The sequence below is a fragment of the Paramisgurnus dabryanus genome, chromosome 11, assembly GCF_030506205.2.
Source record: "Paramisgurnus dabryanus chromosome 11, PD_genome_1.1, whole genome shotgun sequence".
Classification (NCBI taxonomy): domain Eukaryota; kingdom Metazoa; phylum Chordata; class Actinopteri; order Cypriniformes; family Cobitidae; genus Paramisgurnus; species Paramisgurnus dabryanus.
The window spans coordinates 15,469,491-15,492,583 of NC_133347.1; the positions used below are offsets into that span (position 1 = coordinate 15,469,491).

The following is a 23,093-nucleotide window of genomic DNA, read 5'->3' on the forward strand; positions in this document are numbered from 1 at the left end:
TGAACTTCATACTGTACTCTGGATAGGGTAACATGAGAACAGCTCAGGATTCTATTAATACTTCCAACATGCTATTGCTCAGGCCTCTTATGGTGTTAATCAAATACACAAAAGGAAGATAAGTTTAAGGTGTGTTTTACAAATTTAAATATTGTTATATTGACATCATAAATTTACAAGAAAACTTCTTTATTAACTGTAAAACTAAAACAAATACATAGCAATTCTTTTTATAATCAATCAAGGTGTCAACAGAATAAGATAAACAGTATTTCCAAGCATTGTACAATGATAAAATATGGTAATTAATTATAAGCTATTTATTTCGTAGGGAATTGTTTGCCGATTTGAAAAAAATTCACATATGATGTGTAACGAAACAACTCAAGCTGGCGTATTTTCAAACTTAGAAAATAGAAAAAATGCCTGAAGGCTCCTGTTGGCCAATGGTGAAAAATGACATCTTCAGAGCTCTGATGTGACAAACAGTACATTTCAAACAGTCCATTTTAGTGACGCATCCTCCTCATATGAAGTAGTGAGGTTTCTTAACATTTATGCCATATTCTGTCAAGGCCGGAGTCAAATCTTCCATTGTCAGTGTGTACTTTTTGTCCTGGAATTAGATGAGATTCGATTAATCTTGCAATTTTGTTACAGTTATATACAAAATATACAAAAGTACATCAAACCAATCAAACCTTAGCTTTGTTCCTAGAACTGCCAGAGGCTGTTCCCTTCATTTTGCAATGCTGCAGTGCGTCATTCGCAATGTCTGAGATGAACTTCTGGGATGCCAGGGAGATGAGGCGGATTCTGTCGAAGATGTCGTCATTTTATAAATAAGATAAAATATTTTTATAATGTCACAAGAACTAGAAGCAAATGAAGAGTTTGGTTCCAAAACGGGAAAAAACACCCATTTTTTTTATTAGTTACCGCCATAATCAGTATATATATTTTATGCAAAATACGATATCCGCAGTGTTATTCTGTCATCTTTTCTCCCTTTTTTATTTCAAACCGCGACAAAAGCCAGTCCTCCTCCTCTGCAGAATGCAATAAATCCACTCAACCAATCACAGCGCACCATTCAGGCATTGTAAACAATAATGGCGGCCCTTTGAATACACATACAATCCTAGTTTTCCTCATCTACTTTGTACTTCGTGATCAACATACAAACAAAAACAAAAAAGTAATTTTAATGGCATTAATAAACCTGTGGTGGTATTCTGTGATGTGAAAGAAACGTAAGATATCAAAATCGAATAATTTATGTGAGAGGCACTCGGGCGAAGGAAAAAAGCCGGCTGTTGCTTGTTCTCCCGACAGCATCAAGCTTCTGTCATGCTAACACATTGACCCCAGCGGATCTTATGAAAAACTTTCTGTTATTTTACTTGAAGTCAACAAAAATCGAGCAGGACCAAAACATTTTACAGCTGATTGCTGACAAAAAAGTTCAGCAACATCGTCCCAAGTATGACAGCAGCAATGACAGTGTCAGTTTTTATTATAAATCTTTGAAAATCAAATTATGGATTTGAATTTTTTATGTTTTTATAACCTAAAGATGCTATGTGAAAGTTTGTAACAGAAAATAGTGGTTTTCATCTTGTCACTTTTTTGATATAAAAACAACAAATTTTTACCAAAATTAGTCAAAATGGATTTGTTGCGTTTTGGAACCAAACTCTTCAAATATCTGTGTACATAATTATTCTTCAAACTACGCATTAACAACAACTTTATTATTATTATTATTAAATTGGTATTTCATTGAAACTATTCCTGCAAAACCTGGCACCCTTGAAATGGTCTTTACCATCTACACACATAAGCGGCTGGAGAGAACATTGTTTAACTCACATTCTTGGATCTGATGCTTCAAAACCAGCTCGGTTGAGGTAGTATCCTGTGACTGCATCTGGGATCTGAAACAAAAACAGTCTGTTAACTCCAATGAACTACTTACAGTTATTTATTTCTCTCCAAAGTTACTTACAGCGCATTCAATGTATACATTTTTATCAGTATGCGTGTTCCCTAATATTCTAAAAATATGGGATCATGTCAGAACTCACTGTAGGGGTGTAGTCTTCCAACTGCATCAGGAAGTCAGCCAGGGGTGTAGTTGAGATAACGGGTTTTACATCGCCATTGGCGATCCCTGTGGGCACATACACCCCGTTAGACACAGCGGAGTCTGATGCTGGGGTTGCCATAGCAGCCGAGGTGGGAACTGTGAGACAGAAATACGACAGATGTTCGCAAACAGGCTGAGTATTTATTATTATTATTTAAAGACATAATGAAATAGTAGCAACTACATTCGCAGAGAAACATAAAAAACAAGAGAGCCATTAATGCTATCAATAAATTTACAAGAGTCCAAAAAAGCACTAAAGTTACTTAAATTTCAAAACATACACCAACTCCGTGAATTCATACGGTACCAAGTTTAATGCTTTATTATGTAAAGTAAATTTGACTATGCAGCCGTCTGGCTAACGTTACATGCAGCTTTCTGAAATTTAAAACAGTCAAATAGATGATTTCACACACCGTTCGTGCTTCCAACGGCAGGGATGCTGCTGGCATTTGTGGATGTGCTGTTCCCGACACAGTTGCTGCTGGAGATGGATGTGGCTGCTGCTGCTGTCTGTCCTGTTTGCGGAAGATCCACGTTCATTTTTTTTAGATTAGCTGCAGTGTTTCAATACAGCGGGTTTAAGGATCAAATTCTGTGCCGTTTAAAGTAAGTCAATGTTGAGTGGCGCTATCTTTTAAGCTTTTAAAGTAGAGACTTAGCAATAATTCAATCACAGGACAAAATATTTACGAAGGAAAGTGCGTCACGTGATGTTCACTTCCGCGTGCAACATGTAATACAGTCCGAAGTGCTTTAACTAATAGTTCCGGAGTGGATTACGTCTTATCACACGTAGATGTGTAAATGTTGATCAATCAGAACTTTGGTAATAATTATAATTTGAAAACTACAGTAAAATTGCATTAAATAATTACATTTAGTTAAAATTTTTTAGAGGAAATTACAAAGTGTCTGACAATTGCTACTAGTTGTCTTTCATCAGATTATTGGCTCCACCTAGTGTTGATATTTGTTGGTATAATGTTAATTAAAAGGATAGTTCCTCCAAAACATAAAAATGTTGTCATCATTTACTCATCCTCATGTTGTTGTTCTTAACATCTGATAGTTTCATTTTTGTGATGAATACAAAATAAGATATTTGATAAATGATGGTAAGCACACCATGAAAAACAAATACTGTGGAAGTCTGTCAATTGTGTGCTTACAATAATTTATTAAAATATCTTTTTGAATTTTAATTATTTACTCTTTCTTCATTTAGGAAATACTTTGCAGGCAGATGTTTTTTTTTATGAATTTCTTTTATTTTAGATAAGTGGAAGTGAATCATAACATCACAGTGGTGACCAATAAAGACAAAGCTTCCAAATTAAAAGTATTTTTATTGTCACAAGAATAATTATACATTTTAGTAAGAAAATCAAATATAAATGTGCATATTATCGAAGCCATGTATATCAACACATACAAGCCAACTAAAGTTTAATACCATAACCAACAGTTTTAACAGACATAGAGAGTGACTTTGTCCTCTTTAACCATTCTCATATAGCTGTAATGAGGAACAAAATGATAAGTCTAATAACAAAGGATACAATGTGATATTTGATACTGTTTCTCATTCTGTTTGAGATTTTTTACTTTCCTAACTTGAAAGGGGGCAATTTCTTTTGAAACTCGTAGTAGAAATAACTTCCTTTAAGATAATACTGCAAGAGATGTGTGTGAATGATTCAAATCTACAAATCTTAATTAACACAGTAGATCAGCAATGTTTAGACCAAGCTTTATAGAATTGTGTTAATACTAATTCACATTACCTTCTTTTTGGGTTTATATGATACATTTTACTAAAGATTTCAAGAAAACTTTCAGTGGAATGTTGTAAAATAACAAATATGCCTAACACAGTACTTCAGACATTTGGCACAACTTAATGAAACTGCCAAAATCTCTCAAAAGGAATGACATAATGGTTTATGGCTTTTAACAGGATGTTAAAATTCATCAAACACTAACATGTAGATTATGACATTTACCCTTACATTTTAAAACTGAACGGCAGCAAACAAACAAAAAGGTAAATGCAGATGTTGGAAGGAGACAAATTATTACACATTGATTGTTCCCACATAACTAATGAGCAAACAAGAACATTTACATAAAAAGTATACAACAATATTACCTCCAATACATAAAGGAACTATACGTTACCTGAAATTGTTTGATTATGGAATATTGTACGGAATATCTGATACATGTAGAAATAAGGGAGAGCATAAACAACCAAATTCCATATTGAGAAAATAAAAATGTTTCTTTTCACAAGACCCCATTCCATACAAAACTAAAATTATTTATAATATTCATCACATGAAAATATAGATTTGTCTTTATACACAGCATCTCAGTTTCCTTTGCCACAGTGTACTGCCTGTTACGTTCACTGCATGACCATTAAAGTCTATCAATGTATAACTTCAACATTGCAATTCCTTTGTAGGTATCCATTAAAATATTCCCTTTTCTTTCAGATGTTTTTTGGTGAAATCTCTAATGATGAGAAAAGTTACATAAAACACATTTTAATATCGAATCACATGCACTGGGTTTATACAACAGCCTGCCTCTTTCTTTATACATCAATGCATGTCACACTGAGGGGTGTGTGCAAGGCTTATAATGTTGCTCATGAGATGATAAATATTTGCCTAATTTAGTTCAGCCAGACCTCAGCAGTAAACAGCAAAAGCCGGCCATGCTGCATATGCTAACAGTTTACACCTAATAAAGCTGAACTCAGCCTTCAGGTATCTGACAAACCGTAAGTTCATAAAACCGGTGTCAGACACTGTCAACAAGCTACCAATACTGAGCTTTAAAAACAGCAAAGCAAAGCAGCTTGATTTTACACATAATATTGAGACTGAATTGAATTACGACTGGATTTAATGGTAAAACAGTGTTGCATTCTTGTAAATTTTAAAGATTGTAAGCTTGGCAAGCCATACAGGCTAAAGGTGACTTTGAGTTTGGGGAACATCACAGTGATCATGCAAAAAAAAGCATTCCTTACAAACACCATTAAAATCATCACCCCACATGCTAATACACCCATCTCTCAACTCTGTAAAAATATAAACCACTTTATGCTCAAAATATGTTGAATAGAGCCAAGGTCTGAATGTTTAAACAGCTGCTGACGTGTGCCAGTGATGTCACTTGAATTAGTAACGGTACATTGACAAGCATTTCCTCCTTACACAGGAAATGATGTTCTAGTCTAGTGCAATTGCCACTGATGTCAATACAACATACTGGATATGGCACACTAAGAATTAAAGCTCAACTACTTAAAAACCTTTTAAAACTGTCTTTTACACTCTTATAATGAAATCACCGTGTTATAACATAGATGAGAACAAGACACGTGAGGTGAAACAAGCCATCAAAGCTAAAAATGACACTGACACTGAACAATGATGTAGAAACTACAGTACGTGTACAGGACAACATTACACATGCGATTGAAACAGACGTGAACAAATTCAATCCAGTGATTTGAGATCAGTGCCTGGCTTCACATTCAAAAGCAGCCTGAGAGAGAGATTGAAAGAGAGAGATTGAAAAAGAGAGAGAGAGAGTGCAGAATCCATAATAATATTAAATGATTTTAACAATGCTGATTGTGTGAGATCCAGGCATGAACACAAACTACACTGGTGACTCTCTCAGAAAGATGAATCTGCATGGATCTCTGAGGGTTTCACAGCCTTGCATAGTATCTCTTATTATGGCGTTCTCAGACGAAGCTTAAACAGACAGATAGATGAGAATGAGTATGTTGGGGGGGCGAGGTGGACTTGGTTATTTGAAGGCTGACTTCAACTCTTTAAAAGCAGCTTGTCGTTGTTTCCGCTCCTCAGCCTGGCGCTTCTTCTCCTCCTGTTCCTGACGAATTTCTGACTCAAACCGGCTGGATTCATTAATGGCATGTACCTTTAGGAAGAACAAAATGTTTATTTCTGTATAATGCTAAATGTGTGATCAGTGGCAGTCAGTGCAGACCAGAACCCCAATGAAAACATTTAAAATGTGCCCTGTGAGCATTTGTCTGAATGGGAAACTAAAATCATTGTCAAATCAAAAAATGTCTCAGCTGTCCTGAGACTAACTGGAGATAAGTTAAAAAAAAGGCTATTTGGTTAAATTGGTAGAAAAGGAAAAAAATCAGTAAAAATAAGAGGACTGGAATTTCTTACTTTTGCCTCAAAGAATGATTTGGCTCCCTTCACGCCCTCAGTTGACACATCAATCTCTGACAGACGTGCCAAGACATGAAGCCCACTGTCTTCAGCCAGTTCTCCTGCAGCTGCTTTTCTGAAGATAAGAAGAAACTAGAAAAAAAGATGAACTGGTTAGCTTTTTATGGCTTATATTACACTGATAAAGAATCAGGACAGTCAAATCTGCAACAACATATATACAAATGGATCATCTTGACTCTTTCAACAAAAGAATGGCTCGATTAAAATATTAACAGTCTTGTGATGCACAGTCTTTACCTCTCTAAAGCAAAGTCTGCCATCCAAGTCCTCATCCACTTCTTTGATCATGTTCTTCAGCCCCAAGTGAGTCTGAGGTGCTCCAAGTTTCTCCATCATCAGCTTCAGCTCCATCAGATCAATATAGTTATCTTTCTGTGAATCATACCTGCAAGAAAACAAAATAAAAAGAAAGGATGTTTAGGCTTTTTCACCATTGTCTCCTGTATAGCTTAGCGATAGACAGATAGATAGACAGACAGACAGACAGACAGAGCAACAGATATATAGACAGACAGACAGAGCGACAGATAGATAGACAGAGTGACAGATAGATAGACAGACAGACAGAGCGACAGACAGACAGAGCGACAGACAGAGCGAGAAACAGACAGAGCGAGAAACAGACAGAGCGACAGACAGAGCGACAGACAGAGCGACAGACAGAGCGACAGACAGAGCGACAGACAGAGCGAGAGATAGACAGACAGACAGACAGAGCGAGAGATAGATAGATAGACAGACAGAGCGAGAGATAGATAGATAGACAGACAGAGCGAGAGATAGACAGACAGACAGACAGAGCGAGAGATAGACAGACAGACAGACAGAGCGAGAGACAGACAGACAGACAGACAGACAGACAGACAGACAGACAGACAGACAGACAGATAGACAGATAGATAGATAGAGCGAGATAGATAGATAGATAGATAGATAGATAGATAGATAGATAGATAGATAGATAGATAGATAGATAGATAGATAGATAGATAGATAGATAGAGTGAGATAGATAGATAGATAGAGTGAGATAGATAGATAGATAGAGCGAGATAGATAGATAGAGCGAGATAGATAGATAGATAGATAGATAGATAGATAGATAGATAGATAGATAGATAGAGCGAGATAGATAGATAGATAGATAGTAGTGGTGCAACGGATCGCAGTTGATCCGTGATCCGTACGGATCACGACCCACGGTTCGGCTCGCATGTGATTCGCGGATTAATACGCAAATTTAAATAGGGAAAGTTTATAATTTGTAAGTGTTATAAAGGTTTGCAAATGTTAACATTCAATTGATTTTAAACAGTTTAACTGCAAAACGGCGCTAAAGTGATCAGTTTACTTTGCGCACAAACGCACGCGTGCGGTTGAATGCGTCCGGTCCAGCTCGAGTAAAAGCTCTGGCTGCCCATACAACGACGCTTAGAAAAGTTGTAGTGGACGCTCTGACGCTCGAATGCATTCTCTGAACTCCTCTCAGGCGGAGGTTTCCGCCTTCCGATTGGTTGCCGGTGAACATTTCCGCCTTCCGATTGGTTGCCGCCGAACCGCGTCATATCTCATTACCATAAAGTTGAGCTGATTTCAACTCTCCTCGACGCTCACGCTGTACATGACGCGCCGCGCCGCTGCTCGCCGGAGCTCGCTGCCGGCTCTCATTGAAAATGAATGACTTCCGGACACTTTGACGCTCTCGCCGGTGGCGGTCTGAATGCACAGACGTAATCATCCTTCAAAGATCAGAACTCTTGATCTTTAAATTTCAGAGAGTTGCGCTACTCTCTCTCATACTGTAGTGTATTAAAATACATTTGGCTAATAGAGCAATGAAAAACAACGTAACGTTTTTATGTGGGACGACTGTAATGCTGCGCCGTCTGTAATTCACCCTTTGTCTGTGTCTGTGCGCTCGTTTAAGGGGACTCGGTAGTGCACAAACAGAGAGATGCAGTCTGTGCACATTTGGTCTTAAAGAGACAGTAACCTCAATTGACCTACTTAAGTCTGTGTCATTAATGTTAATCAAACAACCCAAGACAAAGAGAAAATCACTTCTGAAGCTTTAAAAAAATAATAATTACATTTAATTAATACAATAAATGCAGTGTTATTATTCATTTGATTTCTGTAACTAATGATTTTAGACCTTACTTAATGTGCAACCTTGTTCTTTTTATAAATGTTTGTAATTTCTTGATTTGTTATTAGAATTTTCCCATACTTTTTTTTTGCTGATCCGAAAAATGATCCGATCCGTGCCTCAAAATCCGTAATATGATCCGAACCGTGAGTTTTGTGACCCGTTGCACCCCTAATAGATAGAGCGAGATAGATAGATAGATAGAGCGAGATAGATAGATAGATAGATAGATAGAGCGAGATAGATAGATAGAGCGAGATAGATAGATAGATAGATAGATAGATAGATAGATAGCTTCTGCCAAATGCATAAATATAAATGTGATACTGTGTCAATGTCTCCCATGACCAACAGAGGGCAGTACTGAAGGGTCACCATGACCTGGCCTTGACAAGATGAATACCTTATGGAGACTCATACAAAAAACAGAGAAAATTGGGTGGCTGTATATCTCGATATTGTGGTTGTATCATGTGTATACTCCAGTTGTTAAAATTCCAGAGAAGTGTTCAGGAGAACAAAGCACATTATAAGTACATACTAAAATTCTTATTAAATTAAATTTTTATTCTTAATAAATTTTTATTAAAAGGCTCATGTCTTCAAATAGAGGTTCATGGCACTGCAAAGTTTATACAGGAGATATGGTGATCTCAAATCTACACATCACAAGTGGAAGCAGGAACCAAGTTTATATATTTTTAATAAAAACAGCTATTGATATCATCCAAACGCCCTATACTTGCATTATTTATAAAGAGCATATGTCCTGCCACTAAATGTTTTAGTTAATATCGGCCCCAGGCATCAGGGCTGGCAGCATTAAAATGAATAAATATTAAACACAAATTCAAAAGACTAAATATCAGTCTGAGTGTGTATATAAATGCTAAAACATTACAGCCATTTTGCTCAAAAACAAGCAAGATCTCCATCTTTCACATAGAGATCTACACACTTCCTGTGGTGCAACTGAGAAATGGCCATGTAATGGTTCGAAATAAAATACAGGCAGATCAGACTGATTATATCTGTCTTTCTCTCTTCTGCTTCATCTGCAATAGTGAGGCATTCTGTACCATGAGACACAGAAAGTCCACAGACACACATGGAAATAAGTAAACAGTAAGGCAGGGTGTGCAGCGTCTTGCAAAAGCAGCCTGGTCAACTTAACTGAAAGGGGTCCTTATATGAAGGACGACTGAAAAGTAATAGACGTCGGATTTAGACAAGACCTCATTCACTAGGTTATAGGAAAGTTTGTTGTACGTGTTTGTCAAGGTGTATATATACTGTAAGAGAACTGTGTGTGGGTGTGAGATGTGAGTGTGAAGTATTTGGTGAGAAATGAAGGACCACTCACTTCCTATTCTCACAATCATTCAGCAATCATCAATACCACTTCCTCCACACACACACCAAATATATTTTTTGAATGTATGTCACCATGGTAACCAGGTCATTTTATCCATAGAAACACAGACAGAAGATGTGATGCGAGACATGTAGACTACAATAACTTGCGGCACCAATCAACAACGTTGGGGCTGGCTTTACACGATGACACAGCACAGCGACAGTGAAGCAGATTTTGTACATTATAAAGATGGATGCCGCCGTGGAACATCACTCGTTCGAATCAGCTTTTGCGTCTGTTTTATGCGATTTAAACTTTATCTTTTCATTAAAACCCGAGCAAAGACCAACACTCGGAGCCTTCATATATCTAAAAAAAAGATGTTATCGCTCTGATTGGTTTTAGGTCTATCCACTTGCGGCCAGACGCATTTGAGCGACATCCGTTGTTGACGCCCCTTTGGTAATGACGTGTTTATGAAGCTTTGCCAGACCATAACTCAGTTACTAGGGGATTTAACCAGGCTACTGGTGCCTATTAAAGCACACACAAAAAAAAAAAAAATCGACATATCCTAGTCAACCTTGCTATTTAACGAGGAAGTTGAAGCCCATGCGACCGTCACTATCCATCCCTACTGGATTCTAGTAAAGGCTTTATCCCCCTCATTAACTTCTTTGAGGTAATCCCAGCATGCACTCTGTTAATTTATATGGAGCATATGTCCATCTGTCACGGCAACACTGTCTACCGACTAAGACACCCTGCTGATGCCATGCCTCACAGACACAGACCTAAAGTTTCAACTCTTCCCATTAACCCTGTACCACAGAATTCTTGACATCTCATTACTAATTTAAACCCTAAAAGGGTTCTGAAGCACCCATAATTAACCCTTCGTTGTATGCCACTTGACACATCATAGAAACCTTGTCTGCAGTGTTCTGAAACATGCCGTTTGATCTCAGGATTTAAACCACAGAGTGTTGTGTCTCTCTGTGGCTTACGCTAATATTGAGGGTTTGGTTGTGGATTACAGTACTGGAGAGGTATCTCACACTAATATCTCACACTGTGATTTTTAGGGAAGAAAGGTTTGTGTGTGCTGCTGAAATTTTAATAACCAGTAAAATCAATAAATCACATTTGCATATAGTTAGCTCTGTTTAAGAAAAGGTCAAGCATGTCCAATGTGATAAAAGGTCAACTGTAATTTAATTTCACCATGTTTCACGACACAAATGCTTTATTTGGTTTGCGATTGCGATCACATATGCAAACTTGCACAGGCTTTACAACATCCTAGGCCTGAATTATAATCAAGCTATAATATTTACTGTCCTTTATTATGTTTACAGACATTTAAGCTTAAATACAGTGAACGGCAGGCCTCTGAAGACTCTAGATGTACCTCTATGTGAAGCGACGATACCAAGAGTAATACCCATGATTAAATATTTTGAGAAGTGCAGGGGATTGCGGATGCCTTTATCTGTTAGCTATACAAGAAAAGCAAGGTAGAAGTTATTTTTCTCAAAGCTTTTCAAGGAATATGGTGAAGTCATCCATTATTTCTTCTATTGCAATATACACAGCAGGAAAAATATATCGCAATGGCAGAATTTTGCCCTGTGCAGCACTTGTGAAATGTTGTAAGGCAGTTACAACTTCTTACTATCTGGCTCCGTCTAAACCATCTGTGATATTTAAGGTATGAGGACATCAAAAAGAAGCACCAAGACCGCAACTAGAAACTAGAAATACTTCAGCAGGGTTGTACCAATCTGGGAAATTTTCAGCAGTATTTTAACCCTACTGTGGTCAGTCTCCATAATTATTACGGAAAAGACTTTTACCTTCTTAGAAAAGGTTCAGAGAAATTACCTCAGGTAATAGCCTACTACTAACCCTGTGTAAATAGACCAGCTGTAAATAAATACGTAAATATTGTGTCATTTCCTGCCTTTATTTGGGTTTATGTATGTATAAATGATGTGCATATTAAAATTATATTAATTAGATAGTAATGGCCGATATATCCTGTCAATCAAAAGAGAACAGGAAAATGCAATGAATTTGAAGAATTTAAAGAAACGTCACTAGTTTAAGCAGCAGTGAGCTATTTAAAGCAATGACCTGCATTGAGATTTTATAAATTAATTTTGGAAAGGAATTTAAAGGTGACATAGAATGATTGAACGAGGTATTTATCCTTGTTCTGTGAAGTGACATGTAGACAAAAAATGTTTTGTTTGGGTCTGTAATGCCTTAGAAGCTTCCTAAAAACCTCTCTCAGATAGCTCTATTAGGGTGGGGGATTTTAAACAAGTGGTTTTGCACCTATTTGGCTCCCCCTACTGGCTTAACTTGCAATCTCATTACTGATTGGCTGACTTTGCTGCCACTCAAAAAATGTAGCCAATTATTTTAAAGTGGAGGGGCAGTTAGATGCCTGTGATGTCATAAGCATCAGTTTTTCAGATTGGGCCGTTTTCTGGCTGACATTTCTAAAAGAGGAATTTCTATGAGACTGAGATGTTTAGCATGTTTACCACTTTTTGTATGTTTGTGAATGTGGGTAGACTACCATTATTCAACAAAGACAAGGTAAAAATGTTTTTTTTATTCTCTGTCCCCTTTAAAGGGAGTCCCAAGCGGACATGGCAGTGCTGAGGTAACAAATTTAACCACTCATAACAAGGCCGTTTGTTCACTTCCTGTTGCACGTTTTCTCTCGTTGTTTTTTCTTCTTGCACAATTACTCAAGGTTATTTTTAATGTCCTATACAGGAAATATTCAGCACATTTGATGTCTGTCTCATCACTCGTTCTGGCACAGTAATCTTAATAATATCCTGTAATGTGTGATGTGCCATGATTTTTAATTCTTTTAGTGTGAGCATGTTTAAAGTCGCCAGGAAAAAAAATGAAAAACTGTCAATTGTTTTGTAATATTGTGGTATTTTTCAATTCATGTGCCCTCATAATCTCCGCACCTCCTCAAAACAATCTCTCTTTACTTCCGGTCATATGGTGAAAGATCGCTACGATTAGCAATTAGCAACACAGACTACCTTTAAATGATCCAATCAGATCTCGATGGACAAATTCAAATCCATCCCTGCCTTATTTCATTTCAGAAGCCGGTTTCACTCGGATATACGTCACCACAGGGAAAATTAGGCAATCGATACTTCCGTTCCATCGCGACTTTAAGAGAAGAAAATCTGTCAATATTCTCCTTATGTGTGTGCTACAACCAGATTTCATTATAATTGACATATTTATGTTCAAACTTGAATGTTGTATTTCAAGACCTCCAGGAAGACTTAGAATAGGCACATCACAGATACTAAACAATCTAGATGCTAACTAGTGAGAAAACCATTAACCACATTCCACAGTTGAAAAGGGTGCGAGTCTAGGGAAGAATATTCTGGTTTTCTACACCAACCACCCTGCATTCTTTTTCTATGACTTGATTTCTTTCCAACAACAGCAAGTGAATTCAGCAGCTATCAGCAGATCAGATGAGTCAGACTTCTTTGCTATGGCAGAAGGAAATGTGAATCAGCACAGGGTTTCTAAATACTAGGTTTTAACAATAACCTTGGTTATAAGGAAGCGCTGATTACCTCTGTTTCCTTAATCATCTGCGGGAGGTGTTTCGCTTGAAGGGCAAACATTGAATTTGGGTTTAGAAGGAAACATTTTTTTTTATTGGAGTTTCATGTACGGCACCTGATTAGTTTTACAGGGGTAGATGGAGTAATGCAACTTCCACCAGGGTGTCTGTAATATTAATGTCCAATTCGCACAGAATTAGAAATCTCAGTAAAACTATCAGAAGTATGAGGGGTTACTCGATTACGCACAGCCATCACCTCCCTGTTGTCATTGCGCACGTTACTTTGCTTCCTGATATCACATGTGACATACCATGACCATTGTATGGATTGGATATATATTAGAGATGCAATGATATCTACCGATGCTGATACTGATAGTTCACTGGTTGTATTAACTTGCATTAATGTTACTCATTCATTTAAAGACCATTTAATATTGAACATTAAAGACAATCTTATTGAATTAGGCTGGCCAATAAATAATGAAATTACCCATCAGACTCTGTGGGCCAATCCTAGCCTTAAACGCTCCAACGCAATGACTCTACTACACTGCTGAACTATTATTACATTTGTATTACACTTATTCATTTAGAAGACTTGCAGATGAGCATTTATCATTTTGTCAAAGCTCAAATTCTTCCCTATAAAAGGCAAAAAGCACAAACACTGAAACTGGCTTTAAAGTCATTTTAAGTGTAGATTTTGTGAAAATTGTTGCACATTTCAGACTCTTTTCTGTGAATACATAGTCAAAGTGACCTGATTTCAGTCATAGCTTGATTTGTTGTTAAAGAACTTTGCATAAAGTCCAACAATTGTATTTTCAGTCACACGTTTGTGCATGATTATAAAGTTTTGCTTTTGTGATGTAATGATTTTACTACTTAATTATGTATATCAAGTTTCTAAAAGCAAGTGGTATTGCTAAATGCAGCTGAGGTTAAAACAGGCTCAACAGAAATTTTATTTAAGGAAGCATAAAATGAATGTAGGAAGGAAAACACTTTGCAAATGTGTCAATGCTAACGCCTGTGTGCTAAATCACCATGGAGTAAATGCATGTAAGCTGTTACTTAAACCAACCATTAGAGTTAAAAGGATTATAAACTGTGGACATTAAAAGCAATCATTTATCAGAATGTGAGTCATTTTACAAGATTTGGGATAAACCAACTGCCTTAATTGACTGTAAAAATGGGTTGCTGCCAGCCTAAATGCACTTGATTGTCTAAAAAGGCACGCTTGTGTAATGCATATTGCTGATTTATTTATGAAAAATCTGAATTTAAATAGACCTGACTAATAATCTTGCTGAAAAGTGTTATTCTGATGCTCAAGTTGGTTTTAAGGAAAGCTGTGTGTTCTTTATGCACAAAAATAATGAGACTTTGTGCTGTACTCAGACACAAAAGGATTGACCAACCAGACACCCGGAACCTACTTCTCATCTTGCTTGGTTCCTCCCTTTCTCTCTCCCTGCCAATCTCTTTAATCTCAGGTTGCCAAGCAACAGCCGACTGGAGAAGTCCCGGGAAAACCCTCTGTGTCCCACACACACACACACACAACGCAACACACATGAACAATTGTGAACACAGTGTGTGTGATGTCATCAATCCTGCTCAATTTGTACTAGATACACAGTAGAAAGCTTTCACATAAGAAAAACAATAAAATTTTGACATTTGAGCATTGAACAATCACAAAATATGAGATGTTAAGCCAAATCTTCAATGGCCTTTACCAAACAAAATATTTGTACATGCTAGTAAGATATGAGAATAAGAAGGAAAATAAGGTCAAAATATGATGCAACTGCTATTCTCAGACCGCCAGGCTTCATGATTCATAGGCGCATGAGAGGCCAGATCCAGTCAAATTAAACTTCATTTTATGTGGTTAGCTAGTTCTTAATCTTAGCCAAGACCTCTTTTGCCAAGAATGGTAGAAACCAGGCCAGGAATCGTTTCCTGATTCACAACAATTAACCTAATATGATATTGGGAAAAACAAAGATCACTGTTAAGAGGATAAATGGTTCATTTCAACAGATACTACACTTGTAAAGGCTGCATTTTCAATTAAATATATTTCCAATCGCCACTATGACCCACAACCTATTTTTTTTTAAAGAAATGAACAAAGCTCCAATGAAAAGCATTTGATACTCTGTGATACTTTACACACTTAAGGTTACTGCACTACTGGTTGTTTTAAGCGTCACTTTAAGAAGCGTTTACCCCGAAACCACTTATAGCTTCTTTACTGAAACCTGATTCTCGAAATTAAATTATACTGTATGTTATGTTTAATACAACTTCTGCAGTGAGACTGTATTTTGCAATACATGAAGAGAGACTGTCAGTCGGTTTTTATGGTGCAAAACATCCTGTGCAAAACATTTCACTGTGAAAGTTTGATTCAATTTCAGTATTGACAAATGTGAAACATCATATAACTTCAAGTAGTTGTTCTAATTGAGTAAATTGATAATTTATGGGAAAACAGACTTTCTTGAATCCATGAATTTACTAAATCACAAAAAGAAAACTTATCTGCAGTTATGAATCATACATTTTAAATACAGTTAAAGCGACCTGCTAGGATTATGGAGCAGGTGACTGACTATCAGCGCTTAAGCAGAATCCTTCACGGATCAGCCAACGGCCACAGAATCCCACTAGGGATATTTTTAGTTAGCGTAGAGCACGACGTGACTGTACAATGTAACAGAAGGAACAGGAGGAGGTGCTGGTTAAACAGGAGAACCTCTTAAAAGAGTGTTGAGGTTACATATGGCATTTCTGGATCCAACACCCAAGCTTACAGTATGGGCATCCTACTGCCTATATGAGTCATTATGAGCATGCGATGACTGTGTGACTACAAGTGAACTGAACACCTACACAAAGTTTGGCAGCCAACTAAACTAAACACAAGACAACTCATCTGCCTTTTGTCTGTTTTATAACTCTTAAGTTGCTCTTTTATAACTCAGGAAATTAATAAGAATTTTTAGGTAACATACAGAAAGAGAACAGACCAATAAAATAAATAAAGATAATTATTTTTTGGAAGAATTTATTTTGAGTTTATACCCAAATCTCAAGTTTTCTTTACCGTTCTCAAATGTATAATATAAATCCATGTAAACTACAAAAACGGTGACTGTTACTGTTTTTCAACGGAAGGTTGCATCCACCACAGGTCGCATTTGTAGGCTGCATACATCAAAAAGTCTCATTTCAGAATATTAACAATTATGAATTTGACTATTATTCGTAGTTAAGTGTAAATTGTTGAATATGCTTGAATGATTTGTGAATGTAATGCTCAGTTATCTAAAAAAACAGGCTTGATAAAGTATGCAGCCTGCAAATGCGACCTCCGGAGGATGCAGCCTTCCGTTTTAGAAACTGCCTGTGCATTTGATGTATCTTAAGATATAGTCAGACAACTACTGGCCTGACCTGGCATGCAGGATAAAATGTTTTAGTAATTTTCACAGGAATAATTCCAACAACTTTGTTGTCTTTATTTTTTACTACATCATTGTCATGTAAAGTACCCTGATACTCTAGGCGAGACGCATGTGAGATGAGATGACTGGGCTCGGTTTCAAAGAAGAAAAATTTGAGGAAACCTAGTGTCTTAATTTCAGCTCAGTTAAAAGGGACATTCCACTTTTTTTAAAAATAGGCTCATTTTCCAGCTCCCCTAGAGTTAAACATTTGATTCTTACCGTTTTGGAATCCATTCAGCCGATCTCTGGGTCTGGCGCTACCACTTTTAGCATATCTTAGCATAATCCATTAAATCTGAATAGACCATTAGCATTGCGCAAAAAAATAAACAAAGAGTTTTGATATTTTTCCTATTTAAAACTCGACTCTTCTGTAGTTACATTGTGTACTAAGACCGAAGGAAAATGTAAAGTTGTGATTTTCTAGGCAGATATGGTTAGGAACTATACTCTCAAACTGGTGTAATAATCAAAGACTTTGGTGATGTAACATGGCTGCAGCAAGCGCACTGATATTACGCACTGCCCGAAAGTAGTCCCCTTGTTTACTTTCAATGGTGCAATGCTAATGGTCTAATCAGATTGAATGGATTGTGCTAAGCTTTGCTAAAAGTGCTAGCACCAGACCCGGAGATCGGCTGAATGGATTCCAAAACGGTAAGAATCAAATGTTTAACTCTAGGGGAGCTGGAAAAGCATTTTTTCATAAAAAAGTGGAGTGTCCCTTTAATCTTATTGATGACTGGGACAAAATACTGACAAATTAAATAATTTGTCAGTAATATTTTTTTTCTATATGTATATTGCTTTACCATGAAATCGAGATTAAGTTTATATTATTATTATTAACATAATGCAAAGTCTAAGTGACTTTTAGGACAAAAGAGAACACATATCTATTATCTCTTATCATAGTCTGACATAGTAAAAATTTGCTTTATGTTTTTTCTCCTTTGTGAAGTATCGTACTGGGTCAGTATGTCAGTTGGATTTGGCAGCATGCAGTCTTGTGAGCTTCTGTGGATGAATTCCTTGAGGTGGAGAGCTGCTGTAACAAATAGCACGTAATAAAAGCACAGCTAAGTGCAGTTATTCAAAATGAACTTAATAAAACCGCACAGAGGGCTCTTTCAACTCACAGGAAACTCAGAGATGAGGAAACGGGTGATTTAGAGAATAATCACATCATTCTGCTATCTGTGTGCAGGGTGAAGACATAACCATTTAAGGACACGGCAAATACAAGAGTTGGAGAAAGCAGTGCTCATTACATACTGCAATAAAACACATTTTATACAATATCTGCAAGTTTATGATGGCCATCAGTGAGAGGGTAGCATGCATGTTTAACATCTGTGTCCTGCAGATATGTTACACCTTGTCTAAACATTCCTAAACATGTTTTCTGATGTTATCTTTGGTTGGAAATATCGCCTGAAGAAAAGTTGTGTTAGGATACATAGGAAGCAAAAAGAGGAAGAGCATAGTTTATCTTCTGTTGCCTTCATTACTGGCTTGGACTCAGCAGGAAGGCTACTTACAGGACTTAAAACCCTTCGCTTATATGTAGGCACAGTATGGGGCAACTCGCAGAAGCACATAGCCAATTAGGTTGACTTGCTTTTCACATTACAGTATCAGAGCAATAATGAGCAGCTGGCAAGAAGGGAGAGGGTAAGAGCATGTTTACACAACAAAAATACATTTTGTGTTATGCATCCTAGCAGTTTATTTATACAACATAAAAAAAGTTTCTGAAAACAATACCATTATCGTCTGTGTAAACTACAAAAACGCAATGTAATGAACAAGAAACTTTTCAGAAAAGCAAAGGCAATCTTTTCCATTTTAGTCTAAATGTGCCCTAATTTAAGCTCCTCCTTAACAGATCTGACATTGTCTGACTTGGGTCTAAAGCACTGAATTTGGGTGTTTCGACTTCATACTGATCAAAAACAAAGATATTTAACATTAAAGAGGACATATCATGAAAATCTGACTTGTTTTCATGTTTAAATAATTGGGTCTTTAGTGCTTCTATAAACCTGGAAAATGTGAAAAAGAACAACCCAGTAACTTAGTTTTGGTAATCCATTTTCTGCAAGCATGTGAAAAAATAGGTAATTGAAATTTGGCTCCTCTTGTGATGTCAGAAGGGGATAATACCGGCCCTTAATTTGCACTATCCAACCACAGCACTGCCATTTAGTGCAGAGATCAGCTCATTTGGATTTAAAGGACACACCCAAAACGGCACATTTTTCCTCACACCTACAAAGTGGCAATTTTAACATGCTATAATAAATTATCCATTTTATATTTTGAGCAAAAACTTCAAATACTTACTCTGGGGACACCAAAGTTTTATTTGGCATCTTAAAAAAGTCTTATGAAATGTCATCTTAAACAAGATGCGTCACGGGTAATGATATGATATGAATGTGTGAGATCGTATCGGTCAAGATTTCCGCTCTAGTCCCATCTTTAAAGGAACAGTATGTAGGATTGTGGCCAAAACTGGTACTGCAATCAAACAACTGGTGGCCAATACACAACATGACAACATAAACATCAGTTGAGGGATGCAACTTCTTAAATGACAATATCCTGGCTTGACCACTGTTGCCATTGATATAAGTATTTGAAATTAAAATATAAATTCTTAATGTCTAGTGACATATCAGGGCCGTTTTATGATTAATTGATATAAATTTCTTACATACTGTTCCTTTAAGTAAAAAGAGCCAATCGTCAACTGTTAAAGAATGACATACTCTGGGAAAGGGACACTGCGCATTGGCATATCTAACAAGTCTTGCTTCAGCAAGACCTGGAGGCGTTGCAAATATGGCAGCGCAGTAACTCAACTTCCTTAAAAAGACTTTGTCAAAACCATAACCAAATGATTAGAAAAGGACCACACTGTACTCTCACTTGTGCAATGCCATTTAAAGGCAAGACAGTGGGTGACTAAGACAATGAAAATTTTATGCCACATCACTGTATGTAATCTAATGTAAAAGAAAAAAAATTCTTGTTGAGGCACAATTCCATGGAATCCCCAAAAAACAAGTTCTGACAGGAAGAAATTCTTCACATGAATGAGTGCTTTAAACACTTTCAGTCTGTTTATAACTGAAGGCTAAGGCGTGGTTATTTTCAAACTTTATGGGTTTTATGCATAGCCTAAAAGTTACTGACTGAGCTACAGCACCAATGCAAAGTGGTTTCAGGTTCAAGCCCAAATAAAGGTGTCAAACTGTAGATATCCAATCCTGTTACCTCAGCCATTGTCCCATTAAACAAAGCAGGTGCCTCAGGGGAACTGTTCCTGGAATAAACGTACTGTACTTTGCCTTGGAAAGTTTCAGCTAAATTGCAAATAGCTAACGTGAACAATAGCATAAATTAAATAAATACTTAAGAATTTAAATAGATATGTTAACTTTCTAGGCTAAGTGCTTTAATTCTTACAAAGATAGAAAATATGCAAATCACAACTATTACTGTACTTTAAAAGACAAATAACCTATGCAAAGGCACGGCACATTACAGTTTAACACTGTGAACATAAATCATGCAACATGTATTTAAACTCTCCTGGTTTTATGTCTTTAAAGGAGTGGCCTGAGGGTTAAGCAAAACCTGCATTTCTCTTATCATGGACTCTGACCAGCTTGTGGCTGTTACTCACTTCTGTTTATCTGCTTCATTTTGTGCACGAGAGCGTTTGCAATAGTGTTACAAGTACGTATGTTTGTTTCTCACTGCATGCACCCACACTTCATTGTGGGCGGGGTCACAATTATGAGATAATCAATCATGCAACTTCATACCGGCATTGATAGCTTTCCCAACCTACCTCCTCGCCACCCATGTCTTCCTTATCTATATTCAAAGCTTTAGGCATTTAGGCAACCATTATCATGCAGAAAAGTAATAAATCAACTAAATAGCAATCCTTTGTTTCAGAGTTGAACGTGGAAGCTACACAGCAAAGTAAACATAACATAAATTTTCAATTACAAAAAATGTCAGCACAAAAACAACTTTGCTTTTTTGGATAATTATTAACTTGTGAAGCAACCCCAGCAATATAACAAATGCAATAGATCTTCGGTTCCTCTGCAACAAAGAAACCCGTGCACACCTCACACTTTCTTCTTGACCCCACATGCCAAGGGCTACAACATCAAAGAGCTTCTCGACTGAAACTGACGGCACACACCTTGATAAAACTCAACTCATGGCTGCAACACAGATATGGTAACGGTGACCCTCCAAAACAATTGACAACATGTTTGCATATGAAAGAGTAGTCTTGACTTTACCAAAGAAGAAGATATAAAATATGCAATTGCGTCAGACTAGTATCACAACTATTTTGCTGCCAAACCAGATTAAACCTGCCATTTGCAAATAATGAACCAACTGTTCTCACCAAGATAACACAGGCTATTTTCAATGTTCCTGCATTTAAATTTTAGAAGTGGTGGATAAAAATATCACATTCTTGCAAATGAAAGCACTTTCAAAAATTATACACTTGCCAACTTATCTACATCAAAGCATAAATCTAGTATAAACATCTCTTCGCACAGATTTGGCCGGGCCGATTTGGTTAATTCACAACAATGGCAGCTTTGTTTGGCTAATAGCAGAAATGGGGAGTGGAACCCATCACTTCCTCAGTACAAAAGTTTCTAAATCAGCCCACTTTCCCACACTGAAACCGACCCGGTCGTAGCACTGGCCCGTCCACACGAGGGACACATTCCTGTGATTGCTCTCACGAATATTCAGCCCCCCGTAGTTTCTGTGTCGTGCACCCCCAGTTCCCATCATTCGGCTGGAACCCAAAGCACAGTTTTTGTTTATGTGAAGGAAATTACCCTGAAAAAGAGGTGCTGCCAACCCTGTGTGCATTAAACAACGTTTACAAAAGGATGGTTTTGGATGCATGTCAAAGGAAACGAACGTGGACTAAATGCGTAAACTGTCTTTCATTGATCAGAAGATGGGAGTCTCCCTCGGTGTGGGGTTGTAGTATAGGCAGCCAATGTGTCAACAGAACTGTCTCATATGGGCAGTTAAGACTAGTACATATGGGCAGTTAAGATGTCTTGGCCAATGGTTCAAAGTACAACACATGTGTTTGTGTATGCATGTTGAATTGAAGATATGGGGTTGGGTGGGGCTGTGGCTCATATTAGAAGTGTGAAAGAGTAAACAGTGAGACTTCTGTATAATGAACAGCTTGTTTTTACAAAAGTTGAACATTTAGTTTAGTCTCACTGACAAAGCATATTAAGAAGATATAAAAAGAGAGATAATAAATAATATATAGTAAATGATAAGATAGATAGACATAAAATAGATAGACAGAAAGAGAGAGGTGTATGGTTGACCTGCACCTCCCATCAGTTCAGGTTACTTACTCCTTGAACATCTTCTCCATGTCTTTGATCTGTTTCCTCGAAAACTCCTTAAACTCGGTGTAAGGGTTGAACACCTTCATGCTGGGCTGATGATGTTCACCGACACCCTCGTTCAGCTCCCCGCGCCGTTGCAATTTTGCCCCGAGCTCCGAGTCCGCGCTGGCTGTGGCCGATTTATCGTGCGCTCCATTCTCGTGATCCACGTGAACGGCCACCGGTTCTTGCTCGCCTTCCTCGATCTGCAGCCGACGGGTCAGCTTCGATGACAGCTCGTCCGTTGCCATTTCCTCCTAGAACAAAAATCTAACTACTATCTACTGAACAATTACGTTAGGGAAAACACGCAGATTGCTGCAAAACCACAGTCCATATAAGGTTGAATGCGTAAAATCCAGATTCAGGCGAGCATGTGGTTAAATGTGTGTTAAAACGTAGATCATGAGGCTACGTGAGTGGATACGCGTATATAAGCCCGGTGATTCAAGCAGACAACGCTCGTGCGCGTGATGACGCCTCCGTGATCACTAACGGTAAAATAAATAAGCTCG

General features: G+C 37.3%; 2 protein-coding genes across 2 annotated transcripts; both read right to left on the reverse strand.

The window, feature by feature from the left end:
* Nucleotides 1–168: 168 nt before the first annotated feature.
* taf10 (TAF10 RNA polymerase II, TATA box binding protein (TBP)-associated factor) lies at nucleotides 169–2,887 on the reverse strand. Its single transcript, XM_065247076.1, has 5 exons — nucleotides 2,569–2,887; nucleotides 2,088–2,245; nucleotides 1,873–1,937; nucleotides 702–816; nucleotides 169–616 (listed from the first exon to the last, which is right to left on the reverse strand). Exons 1-5 carry the CDS (start codon nucleotides 2,693–2,695, stop codon nucleotides 527–529), a joined length of 555 nt encoding a protein of 184 aa, XP_065103148.1. The 5' UTR covers nucleotides 2,696–2,887; the 3' UTR covers nucleotides 169–526.
* Nucleotides 2,888–3,481: 594 nt separating this feature from the next.
* efhd2 (EF-hand domain family, member D2) lies at nucleotides 3,482–23,093 on the reverse strand. The gene is made up of 4 exons (XM_065247075.1): nucleotides 22,546–23,093; nucleotides 6,685–6,832; nucleotides 6,382–6,516; nucleotides 3,482–6,118 (listed from the first exon to the last, which is right to left on the reverse strand). Exons 1-4 carry the CDS (start codon nucleotides 22,827–22,829, stop codon nucleotides 5,987–5,989), a joined length of 699 nt encoding a protein of 232 aa, XP_065103147.1. The 5' UTR covers nucleotides 22,830–23,093; the 3' UTR covers nucleotides 3,482–5,986.

Bases quoted from the DNA above. Each gene is read 5' to 3' on its own strand.
- taf10 (XM_065247076.1), bottom strand. From the start codon at position 2,695: ATGAACGTGGATCTTCCGCAAACAGGACAGACAGCAGCAGCAGCCACA. The intron at 2,246-2,568 runs GTGTGTGAAATC...TCTGTCTCACAG, and splicing joins TGCCGTTGGAAGCACGAACG to TTCCCACCTCGGCTGCTATG. The intron at 1,938-2,087 runs GTGAGTTCTGAC...TTTTTGTTTCAG, and splicing joins TGGAAGACTACACCCCTACA to ATCCCAGATGCAGTCACAGG.
- efhd2 (XM_065247075.1), bottom strand. From the start codon at position 22,829: ATGGCAACGGACGAGCTGTCATCGAAGCTGACCCGTCGGCTGCAGATC. The intron at 6,833-22,545 runs GTAAGTAACCTG...GTTTTCTTGCAG, and splicing joins ATGGAGAAGATGTTCAAGGA to GTATGATTCACAGAAAGATA. The intron at 6,517-6,684 runs GTAAAGACTGTG...CTTTTTTTCTAG, and splicing joins GCAGACTTTGCTTTAGAGAG to TTTCTTCTTATCTTCAGAAA.